The sequence below is a fragment of the Psittacula echo genome (assembly GCF_963264785.1).
Source record: "Psittacula echo genome assembly, chromosome: 2".
Lineage (NCBI taxonomy): Eukaryota > Metazoa > Chordata > Aves > Psittaciformes > Psittacidae > Psittacula > Psittacula echo.
The window spans coordinates 117,406,158-117,426,573 of record NC_137737.1 but is presented as its reverse complement, the minus strand read 5'-3'; the positions used below and the strand labels follow the sequence as shown (position 1 = coordinate 117,426,573).

The 20,416-nt window shown below is 40.4% G+C and overlaps 1 protein-coding gene across 1 annotated transcript in view; it reads right to left on the bottom strand.

Annotated features, from left to right (window-relative positions):
- The window catches only part of LOC308217007 (chloride channel protein C-like), a gene marked incomplete at both ends in the record, with an annotated part of 85,663 nt that overhangs the window by 13,337 nt on the left and 51,910 nt on the right, over positions 1-20,416 (bottom strand). The window contains 2 exons of the mRNA XM_080609706.1: positions 28-124; positions 12,980-13,159. Coding sequence (XP_080465832.1) covers positions 28-124; positions 12,980-13,159 — 277 coding nt within the window. The remainder of the gene's footprint in view (positions 1-27; positions 125-12,979; positions 13,160-20,416) is intronic.

The following is a 20,416-nucleotide window of genomic DNA, read 5'->3' as shown; positions in this document are numbered from 1 at the left end:
GGAAAGAACTGAAAGAAAAAAGGTTACCTTCTCATAGGAGAGAAGATGAGAGGAGGAGAAAGACTCGTCATTTGTCTCTGGTTCAAAGATGTGCTCATTCTCCAGCAACATGCACAGCTCAAACCTAAGGTTAGAGAAGAGGACTACAGTCATTATAAGGGACAAATTTTAAAAAAGCAAGCACAGAATGCTTTAGCATCAGATATATGATGAGACCTCAAGTACTGTGGGCAGTTTTGGGCACCTCAGTATAAGAAGGACATCAAACTATTAGAGTATGACCAGAGAGTGACCAAGATGGTGGAAGAACTCAAGGGCAATACTTATGGGGAGCAGCTGAAGTCACTGGGTTTGTCCAGCTTGGAGAAGAAAAGGCCAAGGGGTGACCTCACTGCAATCTACAACTTCCCAAGGTGGGGAGCAGAGGGGGAGGTGTTGATCTTCTTTCTCTGGTGACCAGCAATAGAAATGAAGCTGCATGAGGGGAAGCTCGGATTGGACACTGGGAAAAACTTCTTCACTGACAAGGCAGTCAGTCACTGGAACAGGCTTCCCAGGAAAAATGGTCATGGCATCAAGCCTGTCAGAGTTCAAGGAGCATCTGGATGGTGCTTTTAGTCATATGGTTTAGTTTTAGATAGTCCTTTGAGGAACAGGGAAATGGACTCTGTGATCTTTATGGTTTCCTTCCAACTTGAGGTGTTCCGTGATTCTAGAGTATTAGTGGGCTGATCACATATCTTACCTTCCTAAATTTCCATCAGCAACAGCAGCATCACACTGTTGTTTTCTGCTTTAAGTTTAGCTAATTAGATTAATGGATATCATCTATCCTACAGGTTGTTCTTGATCTCACTCAACCTGCTTGGAAGTACCAGCTCATGCACTGTCTGGTTTGCACCCAACAAGTTATTAATAATGAGCAAATACAATTATCTGAATATAAGTATATAGCCTGTTGTTCCTTCCCACATCCTTCTTAAGTAACATCTACATTAAAACATAAGATCTGCAAAAAATTCATGTCGTATTTTAAATCATCAGTGAAACCTTCTCTTACAGTACTGCACTCTAGAGTTAAGACAATAAATATCCTTGCTTAGTCATGTGAAAATTGATATTTTAATCAATTATTATATTATTTCAAACCTTTCCTTAGAGTTCTCCCCTTCTACCCTGTACAAAAAGCCTTGACAAGCAATATATTTAAAATTATCATTTATAGCTTAGTGTTTCCTTGATAAATACACACGCACTTCATCCACACTATCCACTCCAACCTTTTAATTTACATTTAGATAACAAACACCTTGGAGACCACCACAAAGCTTTTTGTTTTGCAACATACTTAACATTGTGTTAGCTCTGGTCTGTGATCACAACTAGGAGCTACTACAGTAGTACAAAGATAAGCAACACACTGCTAAATTATGTGCTTGACGGACCCAGAGAAGAGCAGTCACACAATCTTCATTAGGGCATCAGAGAAATACACCTGAGGTACAAAGTGGCCTTTGTGACTGGAACACGAAGTATAAGCTGGGTATTTTTCAAATAAATATTTCTGTATCTGAAAATATTGATTTGTTCAAACCAAAACTTGTTATAGGAATTTACTAGTTTTAACATAATGTTTCCTGAGAAAGATGAGTCTGCTTCAAGGTGGGATTAACACTCCACAGCAGAGAACTTACGCTAAGACAACATGCCTGCCAGATCCAAAAGCTGGTGGTTAGTGCCCTCCCTAGGGACAGGATATGGAAGAACCAGGTTCAAGCCCTTTCTCTACACTCTCCTTCATAACAAGCACATTAGTGGCTACGTATGGCATGACTTAATTTCTCCTGTGGAGGGGTTCCATGCTGAATAAACACAGACCTGTACACCCAGCTCCCTATATTCCCATTTGCTGGCCTAACCAGCAGGCTATTTGCTGTTCTATTGTTTTCTTTCCAAACAGTCTCCCTTTCACTATTCTATACTTCTTTGTCCTGCATTTGATGAAGCTGAGTCAAAACTGTAAAGAGTGCAAAAAAAACAGTAAGCTTATTATGAAATACCATTAAGCCCTCATACACAAAGAGGTAATATTAAACTAGTTTCCAAAGTATTACATTAAACTACAGTTTCACATGTTTGGGGTCTTTTATATAGTCCAACTTTTCTCCAGCTTAGAACCAAGATGCTCTGGGAGCATCAACCTCCACATCTGAGTTCAGATCTGGAACACACAATTGAAGGAAACTATCCTATCACTTCCACCTCTTGTTGGTTAGCATTGTAGAGCAGTCTCCTTTCTCCTGAAACAGTCTTGAAATCTGCATTTTGTTAATGCTGACATGGCTTTGGTCTCCCACCTAAAGTTCTCAAGAGGATTTATAAGTATGCCTTTGGCTGGGATATAGGTATCATCCTTTTACAGGTGAAGACCTGAGCATGAATGTAACTTCAGGGAAAACATCAGTTCTGAAAACAATCAGTGGCACAGCCAGGAATACTAGGAGACTGCCACCTGCTCCCACCTTTAAAGCACATCCCATTCATAAGACAAACAAGGAATTCAGTATCATTCATAACTATTGTCCCAATTTAATTTCTGACAGGCTTCGGTTCTCATAAAATCTCTTTCAGATTACTAAGGAAAGCAAAACACAGCAGCAGAGCTAATGGCTGAGAGAACTCCACTGAGTAAATACTTTGCCCTGGGCTCACATCTTCCCTCCTGGGAAAGTCACTGTCTCACTAAGGCTCACTAAGCCTCTTGCCATGTGCATGCCAGCAGAAGGACACATTGCATAGCCAATTAATGGACTTGGGTTGGAGGACAATGATGAGAACACACCAAGAACAGTATAGCCATGCTACAACATGCAAGATCTATTCTCCTCAGGCTACATCTGGAGGAATGAAAGGGAATAAAACACAATATACTCATAATGTATTCACTGCAGCAGAGGACATAGTGAAGAAATAAATCCAGTCATGCTCTGTGAATTACCTTTGGTGCATTACACACTTTGTTCTGCAGAGCTCTCCAAAAGTTCACATTTTATGGTCCTTTGCAAACAGGTCTGCAATTGTTTTAAGTGAGATATAAATACACAGATCTAAATTCAGCTCCTAGATCATCATGTACAGCTCCAAGAAGTCGACTTCAAGGATGATCACTGGGCCAAGAATACTCTCAAGACTTTAATCCTAACGTGAATATATAGACATCAAGTGTGAAAGTTATAATCCACCCTGATCCTTTGCCAGACTCTGTATTCAGATCCAAAACACTGTACAGCTTGTCCATAGTCCAGACTTAACTATTTTCCACTTGAACATCATGGGCTGGAATTAAAAAGCCAGCAACATTCACCAGGAGCTGAAAGAGCAGAAACATTTGCTCATCACCAATGGTTTGGTGGCCCGTTTTGTCAGCTTGCAATTTGCTCAGCACCACTCTTAACTAAACCCAGCAAGGAGTCACTTAACAGGGCTTTGGGAAGTGTGAGAGAAATTTGGCTGGTCAAAAAAACAAAGCACACACAAACACAATGAAAGAAATCATTGGAACATTTCTGATAAGAATCCAAGCCTATTAAAAACTGCCATATTCAGGAGAAAAATGAATATACATTATTTCACTTGGACTTCCAGAAGTCATGCTTCAGAGGTATAACAACATCACTCTTTGATGTTACATACAACATCCTTCCTATCACATCATCAAGCCTTAGAAAGCAGACGAAACATGTTTCTTGCACTATTTTGTGAGTTTTAACAGGAAGTGCTAGGATTCAGACTTGGACTCTGCAATTGTTCGTTTACTCTTTATTTATTTAAGAAGGAAGAAAACCCTTAAGTAGGGAATATCATTTCAAAGATACCCTGGCAAGGCATTGCAGAAGTTTCATATGCTCTATCTGTTATAAAGCATGCATCATGAAGATACACCTAATTAAGATAACACATTATTATCCCAATATCCACATGTCAGATTTGGCATGGGAGTCAGGAATGAAAAGTATCTGACAGCTGATTGTGTCACTCGTGTTGTCAAGATGGCCAATTATCTGAAGAAACTGCAAATTCTAAATACTGGAGGAGTGACATAAAAGGAACTGCAGCTCCAAAGTAGCTGCAAATGAACAGAAGGAAGATTAAAAGGTGATGTCACTGGCAAAAGCATTCAGGGCAGGACTCTTCCAAACTGAATGGATAAAACAGCTATACAGTGGGCAAGGAAAGGAAGCAGGATTAGAGAACCTGAAGCATCCGCTTTAGCTTGCTTCAGAAAGCTTTAGGCCTATTTCTCCTTCATTAATCCACCAAAAGTACCTGCATTGTTTTTATTCTTGAGCTGATTATATCTGAAATTTTTGCCAAAATCCAACTCAGTCATTTTTCCTGACTTCAAATAGTGCTGTGCCTTTTTTAACTGTAAAAAAGTGTATTCTGCATTTGGTGAGCTAGACAGTAGATAAGGACTAGATCATCACATACCAGGAACTATTTTTTAAAATCCACCAAATCTTCATCTTACACAACAAAACCTCAGGGTTACAGGGTTGCTTCAGGTTAGGCATTACTGTTTGCTTATCACACCAAGAAGAATAAAATTTGCATGAATTTGTGGAATTTTACCTACAAGATGATAAAAAGGTCAGTATGGGACTTTCCCAGAGAAAACATCAAATCCTGTCCATGCCACAGCTTTTCAAAATATGTTGAATAAATATTCAATCTCTAGATCTCCATTTTCAGATTTACAAACCAGGGATTTCTTCTACCTCAGGGCTGTGTTTTGAGGTTGATTCATTACTTAAGTAGCCAGCTGTTTGGCTTCACCATCACTGGGGTGAATGAGCAGACAGTAAGACCACAGACTCAACATGAAAATGCAAAGGCAGCTGCTAATAAATTGTAAATGCAAACTTAGTATTTCAAACCTACACAAAGGCTAGATTTTAGAGAAGGATGAAGTCTTAGGATCAGATTTGTGCTTCCCTACAAGCTGGCTTGTTACCAAGCAGATTTTCAATTTCAGAGGAGCCTACCACACATTTAAACGACAGGACAAGGATGTGATCAGTCTTTCCATTCACACACCAGTTTTTCCCATGCCTATATTTGATTTCAACATTTAACAACACTCTGCACTTGCCTGAAAGCCACCCACATGCGAGGCTGCATACGTTTTTAATTTGGCTTTTTGAGTTAGCACACAGCCTCTGCAACACTCCAGTTTTCCCTCCAAAGGGCTCTGTCACAAAGTCCTACAGCACCTGCACAATTATTTGTGTGGCCAAACAGACGTAATAATTTTAAAAGTATCATACAATGTTGTTCTTTGGAAGGAAGTTTTTGCGCTCTGGATGCAAAATAAAACCACTGCCATGGACTCTATAAACCTTCCTCTGTCTGTGTTATTCATGAGCTGCAGTGCCCCAGAACCCTGACAATACATGGGAGGATCATAACGTCAAGAGCTTTTGTTGAAAGTGCTGGATTCCATTTATTTTAATAGGCAAGATTACTGTATAGTGTATCATTGAAATTAACTGGATCGGCTTTTCAAAAGCAGGAGTCTGGACAGTAAAAACAAACAATGTGCTGACAGATTCTACTCTCTAACATGAAAACCAAGTAATCACAAAAGCACTTTGATATTGCCATCAGCTCCCTGGCCTCCACACCTAAAAATAGTTTTCAAGTCCCTAACGTGCTCTCCCTCCCCATTTTTCTTCTTTGCTGGCTGAATTCAGATGCAGCCTTCAAAACACTGCCAAAGGTATTTCTAGCTTTGATCAGACCTGGTAGAATCACCATTGCGCAGAGCTTAGAGCAAAGCCACAGGGAGGAGGAAGGGGAAAAGCTGCCCGTGATCCTCTAGTAAGAAACAAAACCTCATTTTTATCTCCATTTATTGCACGGACTTTGCAGACTTCTGTGTTTGATTGAGTAACTTTGCATTCCTGTGATCTAAACTCAGCAACCTCTCCACAACAGTGCCATAAGGAACAGGCTCTCCAAGAAGCTTCAAATCTCTGTCAATAATTTCAAGAGTGCCAGCAGCAAGGCTGTCGCAATGTTAAGGTAGATATAGCTAAGCTTGGTAATTAATTTATAAATTAAATGTTCCAGGTCTCAATTCATCTTTAACTTTCCATTTGTCCCTAAGCTGTTGCACTGTATTGCTTACCGAAGGCAAATACTTCTCCTCTTACTAAGAAAAACAAAGGTATTGCCTTATTAAACAAGTGTGTGCGGACTCTGTGCACACGTGCACATGCACACGTCTTGAGAACAGTGTTTCATTAGTCCCAACTGGGAGGGCAGATTAAAGAAAAATCCCAGAAACCATACCTACAGCCTGACATATCTGTGATATGTTGCAATGCTACATCTCCTTTCCCACAGCACATATCAATATGGTATGCTCAGCTTTACTGAAATGCTTGGCAGGAAGCATTCCTTACTCACAACAGTTTCTGTTCACTGGACTGGCCAGAGGCGAGTCATACCTAGCAAAAACTGCGATAAAATACACATACATACACCACTTTGGATCAATAATTTCTCTGCTAAAGGATGTTACTGTGTAATACAGCTTCAAGTTTTCAACTTTGTCATATTTTCTAAACTCTGATCTCTTCAATTTACTTTCAGTTATGTGACATTCCCCTTTAGCAGAGTGAAAGCATGCATTAGCTAAACAATGTGGTTTGGATTTAGTGTTCCCATGCATCATCATGAAAATGTTTGTCTCAGCAATAGTGTCATTATTGTTACTGGGAACAGCTGCTCTACCATGTCTTCTGATTGTGGAAAGCAGAGTATCTTCCTTCCCATACCAGTTTACAAGCAGGGACCATCAAGTAGGAGGTTTATGGGTACACACTGTTCTGTACCTGGCTTCCTACCACAGAGGAAGCAGAAAGTGCAGTACAGCAAGAACAGCAGCAAAATAAATACTGCAAATAGGAATGTAGTTTGGCTCCCTCCACTGGCAGTTCTTCTGACTCTGGATGGGGGACTAACCTGAGGCAGAAAACCTCTCAGGTGCAGTTCTTTGGCAGTTCAGCTCCATTAGACATGACATCCTTTGAGTGAGAGTTTGCTGCTGATGAAGCGGATGTTTAATATGTCTCCTGAGTTTCTGAAGTGGAAAGATGTAACCCTCTGTGTTCTCGCCAGCGCTCCCAGCCTCGCTGAAATGAGTTTGCACATCCAGCTCTGTGTGAGTGACGGAGCCCCACTGTGTTCGCCAGGAGCGTCAGGGCAGCAATGCTGTGCTCTGCAGGCCCATGCAGCATGGCTCTGGCCAGCTGGACAATTTTAAGGAAAGCTCACACAACTTAGAGCTGTTTGCATGATTACACAGGGGAGCAGGCTCTGACTGACCTTTCAGAACAGGATCTTCAGAAGCAATTAGCCTTTATTTTAGGATGCATAAAATCTGTTTTCCAAAATATCAGACCTTTGGAACGTCTGCAGATGGGAAGCCATGCTGTTGGTCACTAGTATTTCTGAAAGCTTGAACTTCAGTAACTTTTCAACTACATGAAGACCACAGCTTTTGAATAGGTTTCTTTTCTGATTTAGAGAACAAAGTTCTATTTTTTGAAAGGATCTTAGATTTCTAGCTTTCTTCCCAAAACAGGGATTTGGCACTCTGAACACTTCACTTGTAGCAAACAAACTTAGTTTGCATAAAGCAATTACAGAGTCAATACACTCCTATGTAGCATATCAAAATGTGTAATAAAACAGTTCGAACAAACATGGCAAACTAAAAGGGGTTTTTGACAACTTTACCTACAATATTTTTATTGAAATTTCTTTTTGGCCCAAAAAAACCAATTTCCATCAACCACAAATGCTGAGGTTTCAGTAAACTTGATGGGTGGGAAGAGACGGGGTTTCCTAGGTGAAAAAAAACCACACAAAAATGCAGGCACGATGCCAGAAGTGTCACTTCCCGTACAGAAGTAGCAGAAAACCAAGTTTTGCCCATTTCTGCTTAGACAGATCTATTTTGCACAGTCTGCTTACACAAGTCAAAGATATTGTGGTTTCTGCATAATTACTTTCTCCCAATCAAATTAAATCAAGTGAAAAAAAAAAAAAAACACCTTCAGCTAAAAGATAGACAAACAAAATGCACAGTAATGTCTAACAGCTGTGTAGGTAAGAGTGCAAAGGCAAAAACACGGAACCCAGCTTTCAGCCTTACAACAGGAGAGCTAAGTATGGTACAGATCTGAGAGGTTCAGGCATGAGCAAGATGGCTTATTTGTTATGGTAAAATTCCCAAACAGGCTGTTCAGTTGTATTCGTCAGCCCAGTAGTTTCTCCAGGAAAATTGTCTCATAGATGTGTTCAAGGAAGAAATTAAGATTGCCGGGCAGCACTCCAGCTCTCTGCACCGCTTCTCCTCAAAGGAAAAGGAGGGGACAGATCCTGGCCTAACAAGACACTAGCATCCACCTGCTTTTCTTCAGTGAATACTGGAGGATTTAACTGCACTACAGAAACCCAGCTCCTTCATTTTCCTTGGCAAAAGTGAAGTAAAGGCAAGAAAAGCCACCAACACCCAGAACAGTTCCTGGGAGGAACATGGTATTCATCAGTCATGAATATACAGGAAACCTACATATAATAAGGGATAAAGAGTATCTCAGAAAAAAGCACACTCTAATCCATTTTGGTGGAAGAAATCAGAGGGTACATGAGCGTCACAACACATGTGGAAGGAAGTGATCACTTGTGGAAGGATGTAGAGTGTGGCAGTAAAGACATTGCTGATGACCATAAGATATCATCGCCCTCCATGTTATATGCCAGGGAGAAGGAATTCATTACCTACAGCTTTTCTCCTCAAATTCTCCATGTCTCCGTTTTTACTGTGGTTTACATTATAAAGTAACCTCTGGCAAAGAAGATGGAGCAGCAAAACACAGGTGATGATGTGTCTAATCTCTTCATCATGTCAAAGAACCAATTCATTGCCCCACAATGGCCCTACACCAGTACATTGTAACACATGTAGAAGTGAAAAATAGATCTTTTTTCAGTTTTGTTCTCACAGAAATTAGGCAGAAGCATAACTCTATCTTTTCCCAATGGAGGAAGATCTGGAGCCACAGGCTGGAGCAGACAAGGCAAGAAAGAGCCAAGGGACCTCCCAACAACTCCTCAATATGCGTTTACAGCCTCCTGCAGTGTCTCTGGCAGAAACCTCCCTGGAAGGCAGGCAGTGGTGCTATCCTGAGGTCTCTCTGAAGAATGAATTCCACCTGGCCAGGAGGGCATGACATTTACGCCATGACATTTACAGCTCTCAGCAGACTCTGGGCTAACACATTAATAGCAACCCAGCTCCCTTTCTGCAGTCCCTGGGGGGAAACAGGGGAGGCATTTCAGCTGCAGTGCAAAATAATAGCTTGTTTTATTTTGATGTGCAAGTATCATCATTACTGTGAGAGAAATGAAGTCCCTCAACTCTCTGCACTGTACACAGTCAGTCAATCTTCCCCATCAATGCCATGCATCAAGTTCACCAGCCACACGTTCCTCAAACTGAACTCTGCGAGGGTTTCCCAGGCATGCACAGAGCTCTGCCTATGGCAAAGTGTCAAATGTATTACTCTAAGGAGATCTTTGTTTTGGAAACTTGCTTCTCAGCTACAATTTGCTTCCTCTTTAACAATTTTAAAGCCAAGGAGTTTCTCTTTAGTAGTTGCTTTTTGGTTTAGACTCTACTGCTTACTTAACTGGGGAAGATAACAGCTTCAGATTTAAGTCACCCATGTAAAAATGTATTTGGTGATCTCATCTTGATCCCTAATGGGTAACCATACACATCACAAAGAATAGAAGAAAAACCTGGCTCCACTAAGCAGATCTGGAAGATGGGAGAGGGAGGAAGGGTTTTGTTGGGGGTTTATGTAATAAAATTGGAATATGTAGGTGTTTGCTACAAGCCAGTACTGAGGTGCATTTGTAGGCCCATGCAAGCTCCAGCCAACATTGCTTGGCCACAATTCTTGCTTTTGTAAGAACTGACACTGACCTTTTTCAAAAGGTCAGAATCATTCGTGTATATTACAAAACATAACAACACTTTGTCCTTGTACAGCAACTCTCATCACTAAAGTTTCCAAGTGTGGGCAGGTACTGAATAGCTTTTACATTTGGTCCAAATTTACAGTGTTTCATCCATGCTTATTTCATGAGAAGAAATGGTGCAGAAAAACACATAAATGAGAAACAGTATGAAAAAATTATGAGCTGCTGCTGCCTTCATGCAAACTTAGCATATTGTTTCTTTCCCTTCATTAGCTTGCTCCCCCCTTCTTTTTAATCTAATAACAACATTTTTTTACAAAAAACGAAAACCAAAAAAGCAAATCCCAACACTTTTGAGAATCAATAATAAATCATGCCCAAGGCAACTCTCAAGAAAAACATCATGGCAATTATTTTTTGCATCTTCCCCAAGCCACCTTCTTTAAAATATGCCAGGCAAGCCATATTTTCTCCACTTTAACATTACTGATGTACAAGAAGGAAAAGTAATTTATCATTTTTCTGCCTGTGGTCATGTCACCTCCATATGGGATTACATTGGATCTCATAGGGTAGGAGGTTGAATAGGACCCTTCTCCTTTAAGGAATTTGCAGTATTTCCCATCTTGGTCTGAAGCTACATGCTGCAAGAGCTGTAATTTTATGAGTAAGATGGAAAACTCAAATCCTAACTGCTTATGGTCATGAATACCCTAATTCCATGACACATCACATTTTTGGAGGCTTGTTTCAGAGGATGGCTGCAGAGCATTCCCTTCCTGGTGGTCGTGAGAACAGCAGAACAGCTAAGTCACCCATGGTTTCCACTGGGGACAAGGCGCTCAGAACTCATCACACAAATACTCAGGCCACTGGGCACACTCTGGGGCAAGAAGGGGTGTTATCAGAGCACTTCAGAATGCAATTCTTGCTCCCAGACAATGTCTCTGTATGGGTTTCACTGGAGCGAGCAACTGAGTAGCCAAAAAAGCCATTTGCCACTTCTTTGTCAACCACTGAAAACATTATCTTGGTTTTACTCAAAGCAGCCTAACCACAGCTCATTTATGCTGAAAGCAACAGGGAAACAAACTCTTTCATTCATCCCTTTTAAAAGGCTCTAACAGAATGTATCCTAAAAGGGCTCTGGGGATTAAGCAAACCACAAGCCTACCAGAATTGTCAGGTACCATCAGCTTTTCTCTAAAGGCGCCTGCCTTTGGAATGTGCTAATGATCAGCCTTCTGTCCCTACTTTTTGCTTGCTCCCACACCACTTTGCTCTGCATTACAAGAACCAGTGGTATTTCTATAAACTCAGCATACTCCTCAACAGCCTGGGACACTCACTGCAAGGAGATTTGATGAATTAATAAGGAAACGATGAGCTTCTAAACTGAATTTAAAAGGAACTTTGGCTCTATCAGTTGTTAGTGTGCTTTCTTGTTTCATTGCCATGGACAGCTGAGACCTAAAAAAATCACACTAGTTTATGCCATACAATACCTTCAGATTGGTGCACGCTGCAGGTTAACAGTCAATTTTATGCTTTACTGCCTTAGCACAATTCTTATTAATATTGGTTATGATAGCATCACCATGAGGGAACAAGTATATGTATCATCTACAAGTACATGATACTGCACTTAGTGATGTCATTACTCATGCTGGCAACTGTGACCCAAACAATTTCCACTGTACAATTGTCACTGCAAGCAGATATTTCTCTTCCTAAAAGGCTCAAACTGTTTCACTTGTCAGTGAAGCAAGTTCATAGTTTTTATTAAATATTCACTCCCTTCCCATCTTCATGCTCAGAAGGGCAGCTGACCACGCTGCTATGGGTTAGCTTCATGTGATCCAGCTGCCCGTAGGTCACCCTTGAAAATTTGTTATAAATCAGGCAAGCAGAGAAGTCCTAACCAAATTTCCACTGATGATGCACGGATAGCATTTTTCCTCATCCAGATCAACAGAAGAAAATACTTTTATCCTTGTTTGCTCACAGATAGCTCCCAACCGCTGCGCAGTTAAACCAGAAGTGGATAAAGAAACCTCTACAAGAAAAGATGCAGAATACCACAGTCATTCAGGACAAAAGACACCATGCAAATGATGAAAGATTATGATACTACAGCACAAGACTGGCCATATGCTTTTATTACAGTTATTAGAAGCATAATTCATAGGGCTTTGCTGTGCGAACTCCTATGCAGTAGGAGTTCAGTATGCATCTTCTCCTTTCCTCTGAGATATTCAAGGTGGAAATTAAGTCACTGCCTCTCCCACTCATGACCCACCACTTGAAGGACAGTGTTAATATCCCTTCCTGAAAGGGTGAATTGATTCTTGTAGTCATATGAAATGCAGTACCATAAATACTTCATTTATCAGGAGATTTTATATGCCTTGGGAGAATCTCCCGTATGGCAACGATTCCTTTAGTCTAATTCTTGTTTACCCTAGCAAGTTACTTCCAGTGACTTTGTTGCTTATCTTGTCTGTGATATTATTTATGTTAACTCATTTCCTATGAAAGCATACACTAATAAAATGAAAAAACTGGGAAGAAAGAATGGGAAAGCTCTGAACTGGCATGGAACATTTCCTGAGTAACTATATTCAAATCCTTTTAAATTACCGTTTCAGTGAACCTTTAAGGCTTTGAAGAGCAATTTCCCTTTTTTTCTACAGTTCACGTAAGATCATTTTTTTGGTGCTGTTTCAATAAATCCCTGATGGAATAACCTTATACTAGAAAGAACCTAGGTCCTTTCTTTAAAGGACACCTGCTTTGTACTAAAGAAAGTAGGGACGAATTTCACATCAATCCCAAATAATCTTCACAAACAGATGCTTAAAATAAAAAACTCATAAATGGCCAGAAACATCACATGACATCAATTTGATAGCTTTTTTACCTTTTAATAGTTCCCTGGAACACCTCTGGATGTTCTGGTTTCGGCCTGCAAACCACTGGGAATCCGCCATGGCTTGTACTTGCAAGAAGCCGAGCCAAGGAGGCAACATTTTCCTTCAGGTGAAGGACTTTGACTCCAGGCTCCATCACATCCCTGGCAGAGAACAATTCCAGGTTCAACCTGAAAGACACAAAGCAGACAGCCAAAGGATTATTTAGTAAACAGGAAATGAGGCATACTGCACCACGTTCGCATTTGACGAGTTTATAATGTGTTAGTAAATTACTTCAAGATGGAAATCAATCTGCTTTATTTGCAAATATAAAAAAAAAATATGTAATTACCCAATAAAAGTGCTTATCAAGCATTGCCTTTCCTTGTGTGAGATACATGATAAATTCAACCATATGCAGGACATGGTCATCCTAGACAGGATGTCATAAGACTCATTTATCTGCATGACTTTTCACATTAAAAAAAAGACTGCTAATCTGAGCTGAAATCCTCTGGAATTTTGGCTGATATCAAATAGTTTCAAGTTGAGCACTCTGGAAAAATTTAGGCTTATGCTTATCATTGCAATAGGGTTTTTTTTTGCAGCAGTAGCAGCTAGAAAGATAGGCCCCTCAAAGACAGCTTATAAATCATATATGGATTTTTTTTCTAAAATTTTCTAACACTTTTCGGGTTCTAGGCGAAGTTTCAGGAAAAAAAGAGTGACGCTTCATCAGGGACTGTAGTGACAGGACAAGGGGTAACGGGTTCAAACTTAAACAGGGGAAGTTTAGATTGGATATAAGGAAGAAATTCTTTACTGAGAGGGTGGTGAGGCACTGGAATGGGTTGCCCAGGGAGGTTGTGAATGCTCCATCCTTGGCAGTGTTCAAGGCCAGGTTGGATGAGGCCTTGGGTGGCATGGTTTAGTGTGGGGTGTCCCTGCCCATGGCAGGGGGGTTGGAACAAGATGATCTTAAGGTCCTTTCCAACCCTAACTATTCTGTGATTCTATGATTCTATAAATATGAACATACAAATCGAAAAATGTGTACTCATTCTTTCTGACGGTAAGGTGAAATGAGAAATAAAGATACTTTCTGCAAAATTCAGAGGTAATTTCCAGTGCAGTTACAGTAGATCAGATTCTTACAACTGAAGTCAATGAAGTGCTCTAGTTTCAAGCTTGTTTTATATTTTCTATTTTCAAAAAAATACATTAACTATTCTGACTGTCATCTGGACACACCATAAACCAGGATCTCCTGTTCAGACACAAGCTGACACAAACCACAGACAGAGACAACTGGAGCATAAATTTGCCCACATCCTGTTTTACCAATGTACCTTTCATCCCTGTGGTAAAAGCAACTCTTTCCATATGCTATTAATTATTGTCGTCCCTCCTGAGAGATACAAGATTGTTTTTTCAAGCCAGTTACTCTGATGGCTTGTGATGTGACCACCAGCCTGAAAGTAACTGAACTAAGAAGACAATGCACTTCATATGTGGCACCTACACAGCTGTGAAACAAGTTTCTTCTTCTAAACTAGGACGGATTTAAACAAATCCTGGAAAAGAACAGTCTTATATGCGTCAAATCATGTCATACCCATCCCCAGTGATATGAAACAGACTGCAGGCAATGAAAATTTGGAACACCATCTCATTATAGATCCACATTTCAAGGGACCAGAACATCAACTTGTGGAAAAATTAACCTCTCTGAATCACATTTTGCTTCTGAGTTAAAATGAGCAGCAGTTTACCTTGCACAACAAAATGGCTTAGTATCAACTAGTGAAAAAAACCCACACCTAAAAATCCCCAAAAAGATGGATGTTTTCATTCTTAATCTCACTGAGTGCTACCAGTTGATGCAGTACAAGAGATGGGACACAGTGGGAACCACAGATGCTGCTCAGGGTGAGTTGCTGTCAGAACTATGCCACCATTGCTGTTTGTTGCATAAAACACTCTACCAGAGGAGAATTTTAGTTTTCCTACATGAGTAGATTCCTGCTCAGCCCCTGCCTCTTTTCTAGCTCCATAGACCAGGTAAAAATCTGTATTTGCCAGCCTTAAGTTTGTCTAGTAATACTATACACTGTATTTATATTAAAAGCACTGTACCTAGCACAGTGGACACAACGCAAAAACATGATTAATGATAATAGCTACTTCCTGAATTACATTAAATATGTGCAAATCCCAAATAACTTTAAATAAGAGCAATGTGAATACTGTTACATTCCAGCAGTTTCGAGAGCATGTTTCTTAATGGTACATAGGTTTTCCATCTTCACAACTTTACAGTTTTGCTCTGTTGCGCAGAAAGCGTTTCCCATTATTGCTGAAGTCCATGAAACATCCTTAGGTTTTGTCAAATCAGTCATTTCTATGAAAGCCAGGGATAGCTCCTTACACGGTTCTGTGATCTTGGCTTTGTCTGGGATTATAAAGTGTCTGTATTGTCTGCATGAACTATACACCTTTCATTCTCATCAGGCAACTTCTTCAGATGTAAGAACACACTAAGTACTCGGGCTGATTTGCTGCTCGCTGTCACTGACATTTCTTTCAATGAAACTTCTATTGCTGTAAATTATAACCTTGCTTTTGTGGTGGTTGAGACAAGCAGGCAAAAGAGTTGTTTTATGAAAGACTGTTATAAGGCCAAGGCATCTTTAAATAGAATTGGCTAAAGAAAGCTTTTACCAATATATTGCTTCTCAGAAAAACAAGTTACTTCATCATCCAGTTGTTCAGCCTCTAAACTGTAACATCCTATCTTGGATACAAAAACATGATGCAAGATAGTGTCAAAAGCCTTGCTAAAGTCAAGGTAAATGACATCCACTGCTCCCCCCCCATCCACAAACCCACTAATTTCTGCATAGAAGGCAATTGGGTCATTCAGGCATTGTTTACCTTTGGTCAATCCATACTGACTGTTCCTGATAACCACCTTCTCCTTCATGTGCCCAGAAATCTGTTCCAAGATGACTCACTTCATGATTTTCCCAAGGGCTGAAGTGGACCTATGGCTGCTGGCACTAAATCATGTTTCCTCCTCCATCTGCTTCCAGAGCACTAAACCTATTTTCCCATTTACAGACCCGAAAATGGAGAAAGAAATGTTTTCTTACTGCCAGAAGTCACAGGTCTACCCTATCATGGCAGTCTACAACCTACCATGGTCTCCTGGCACCCCTCCTTTAGTGCAGCTGGGGGCTCAGGCTGTTATTAAATGGGTGCTTAACACACCTTTACCAGGATCGGCTTTCCCAGCAGCAGCCAAGGTCTAAAGATGGCAAAGAAAACCAACCCCAGGCACCTATATGTGCACTAGCCCATGAATGCTGGTGCCAGCCACCCAGACTGTTCTCACAGCCCTCCAAGTAGTAGTGCTACCCATGGGCTTGTTAGGCAGCAATTGTACACCGTGCCCACGCATCACCTCTGCAGGCAGGGTCTCCACCATTGATGCATCCCTTCTCCTGCACAACTAGGAGCCTGCCCAAATGCCTCCCAAGGAAGCTTTGCTTTAACTGTTAGGTGCCACTCCTGCTGCAACACTTTTTATGCAACAAAGCCTTCGGTTTCACAATGCAATTTCAAGCAAGGACATTCCATTTACCATACTGGAAATGCCTTTTTGTAATGGATTCTATCAAGTAGATCTTTCTTACATGATTAGAATTACCTCAAGGAGAGGCACTGAGCTGCAGCTACACTAGTAAAATAGATCTAGCATGAATTTTTGTTTTATAGGACATGTGAGAACATTTTCTCCCAAAGTGTAATTCACTGTAGTAATGTAATGCGTTAAAGCATTAAAGCTATTTCACCAAAGTTATAATAGCCAAGTTTCAGGGTCCTATAGAGAGAATATAGAGACTAGATACAACATGGAACGAAGACAATCTGCCTTATGACCTAAATAGGACAGCCATTTGGTAGGAAGCCAGTATCCCTGAATAAGAAACTGTCTTGAAATGATTCATGGAAATGTAGTTCAGGCCTTGTTGCTATTAAATTCAATGGAAGTTTTCCCACTGAAATAAATTGTTAAGGATCTAACCATAACAGATCTAATCATAACATGGAGGTTTCCTCAGACAACATGCAGCACAAGAGAACCTTTCTTCAAGTAACAGGTTTTACTCTATATTTTATGCAAGTTTCAAATAATTAAAAGGACTTAAAGGGCAGTGTGAGAGAAGCATAATCCCAACTCAAACACACTCCAAGGACTAAGGTGCACAAGAACATAGGCAGTGCTTCTTGCTTGGATTTATTCACAGATTTTCCCTTGTCTGTTTCAGCTCTTGCTCCCATCCTCTTTCAGCACTGAGAATGTTTACCCATTGACTCAACACAGGCTGGCCTGCCCAAGACAGCCCTATGTTTTATTTGGGCTTCTTGTAAACCATTGTTCTATTGCCCTGGCTGGCCATCGCATCTCATATAAATAGTTCTCAGAAGGTTGGTTTGGGGTTTGCTTGATGCTTTTTTAGTCTGAGCATAGTCAGGATTCACCATCAGGTCAGAGGTCATTAAAATTACTTACCTGTGTTATAAACACCTGCAAGTACTGGAGCTATTCAGTTCTAGTTTCTTCTATTCATGCATTTGCTGAGACTAGGTCGTTCTTTCTTTTTTTCTTCTTAAATACACTTCATTCAGCCAGAAAAACTGAACAAATTGATTTCATAATTTCCATTCTAATACAGAAGCAGCCACACTACTATGGAGACCTGGAGCTGCTACTACATTATAAATACAGTTTATTTACATCATCTTTCTTTCACTCCGTTGTCTTTAAAGAAGCCTCATTGTGAATAAACTCACAGCATTGCAGGAAATTGCTTACATTTAAATACAAACTTCTTTTTTTTCTTAAAAAGTTATAAAAAAAGATCTCTATATACTAGTCACAGGCCCACCAATTTTCTTTTCAACTTTTGGTAGAAGTGCACTATGAAAAGGCTTATCCAAAAATTACATGCCAATATTGATCTCACTATATAACAGAACAGCATAGATGTACTACAGAAATGTTAATCGTGCAGATGACTGAAATCAGTAGTTTTGCAAGTGCATTCTGTGAAAATATAGTTCTTTAAGTATGCTCACAGAATGCAACTGAAATCAATAAAGCAAAACAGAAAGCTCTATAAAACCTCCTTACACTGGAAAAGGACACCACTTAAATTAATTTTAAAATTGATTTGCCTCAGTCAGTGCTAACCGCTGAAATAAAGACATTTAAACTGTTTTAAAGTTAAATTAAACCAATAAAATCACTGTGTGCATTGATATAAGTGCATGCATGCTAATGATGTGCTTTTGTTAAATTAGATCTATTTAAAATCAGTTTTCAGAGGAACTTTGCACAGGAGACAAGGTCTACAACTCCTTGCTCTCCCTGTTTTAGCTGAGCATTAAACTGAGTGAGGAATTGTTCTAGTTAAATCAGCAGCCAGAAGTTTGGCAGAGTTCAGTCTCCGTTCAGTGTATCCACAAATATTTACATTGACTACAAGATGACAAGCTTCCCAGCATTCCCTGGTCCTGGCTCCCTCAATATCCTCAACTGAAGGGACATTTAGCTACTCAGTCTAAAGGCCTTTTGATAGTACAGCGCTTATTGTGAAATGTGTTGTTTGGGTTAGCAGAATGTCTCTGTCACTTATTTCCCAGAGAGGATTTGAAAGCTATATATGTTTAGCAACTACTGTAGGTTAAAGACAAATGGATTTCCACAAGGTCTCATAATCTGCTGGGAAACTGTCTCTCGCTAATGCTTGAAAAATTGCAGAACAAGAAGGAAAGAAAGAAAACTGATAAGAAAGCCTTTGTGTTTTGGAAAAGAGATGGACTGGGGAGGGGGGGGGGGGGGGAAATGCTGAATGTTTTGTGGGGCGACCTGCCAAAAGTTGCTGCTTTTCTGCTCCTTTATCCCTAATGAAGTTTTTCCCACCGGCACTGTCAGTATAAAATACTATTACAAAAATAGCAGCTCCTATCCACTTTGCATAGATATAGCTGCTTATGCAAGGGCATTTAACTTTAAAAAATTAATTAGGTTGTGCAGGAGACCTTGGGATAGGCAGGAAAAGGATTATGTGGATGGATCCACACATCCTGGAATTACTCAAACAGCAGCTTAAACACAGTGCCCTCAGCTCACAATATGCAAGACCATAGGTAAAAAATTAAAGGTCATTGTTCTTGACTTAGTTTTCACAGTGCGAGTCCAAAAATAAGTTTACAAATTGTAAGTAGCAGCCTACTTTAGCCATGTCAGTATTAAGGGGAGTACAGGCACCCAAATATTCAGAGCTATTGACAGTGCCTGCTCGTTACTTTCACTCAAACCTTAAGGCATCTAAACTCATTTGATGTTTCTGTTCAGAACTGTGTGTTTCCCCACATGATTAGCAGCATGTGTGGAAATGTCTCAGTCCAAACAAGCAACAGCCTGGCATGCACCTTCTCTCAGCCCTTACAGGCATTCCAGCAGCACTGTAGGTCCAACACAAGGCACTGCACCATGGCCATTGAAGAGTGGCATCCAACAGACATGACCTGTAGAAGGCTACATTTGGTGGCAACAGCAGAGATCCAGAATGGGTTCTCATCTCAACTGTGAAGAATCTGAGCCCTCACGTGAGGACTCCAAGACACAGGGGATGCTGTAGCACCCATTACGACAGTCCCTGCTCAATCAAGAGGATGTCACCACCACCATATACACAAGGTGTACTGCCAATCAGACTGCAGCTGTGACACCTCTCCTTACACCTACACAAAAGTTTCAAGTAACTGTCCTTGCACCATGATTAGCAAAAACAAAACTTCTGAAAGGAAGGGGAAATGTCAGACAGTGCCAAGAAATAAAAACACAAGGAAGGAGAAGGTAGGATGAAGTTTTCTTGAGATTTCTCCTCCTTCCCTATAACCCAAGATATCATCCATACCACCTTAACTTGTCACAGCCTATCCCTTAATCTGAGTCCTTGCTTTAGAGATCAGTTTGTCCCCGACAGCTTCAATGCTGATCAGGGCAGTAAGACAGAATACACGTGTGAGGCTGCTGTGCCATACTCTATAGAAAGAAAGGTTTTGCAAAAGAAGCAACTGTGTTCAAAGAAAAACATAAAATCTGTTTGAAAGACAAGCTCAATGCAATAGCTGAGGTACAAGTGTCACTTATGAGAGTAAGTACTACTCTTCCTACAAGATTTGCTGCTGCAGTCATTCACAATGTATACTGCAAGAATGTGAGACTTACCCAATTTATCAGCTGTCCTTGCCTTTTCCAAAATATCTGAGCCTGCAGAAATCTTTTTTGTTTTTTCAGAAAGAGTTGAGCTTGTGTTAAATCCACCTGCCCTGCCATTATAACCAAGGAGAGGCAAAGAAAGCAATTTCTC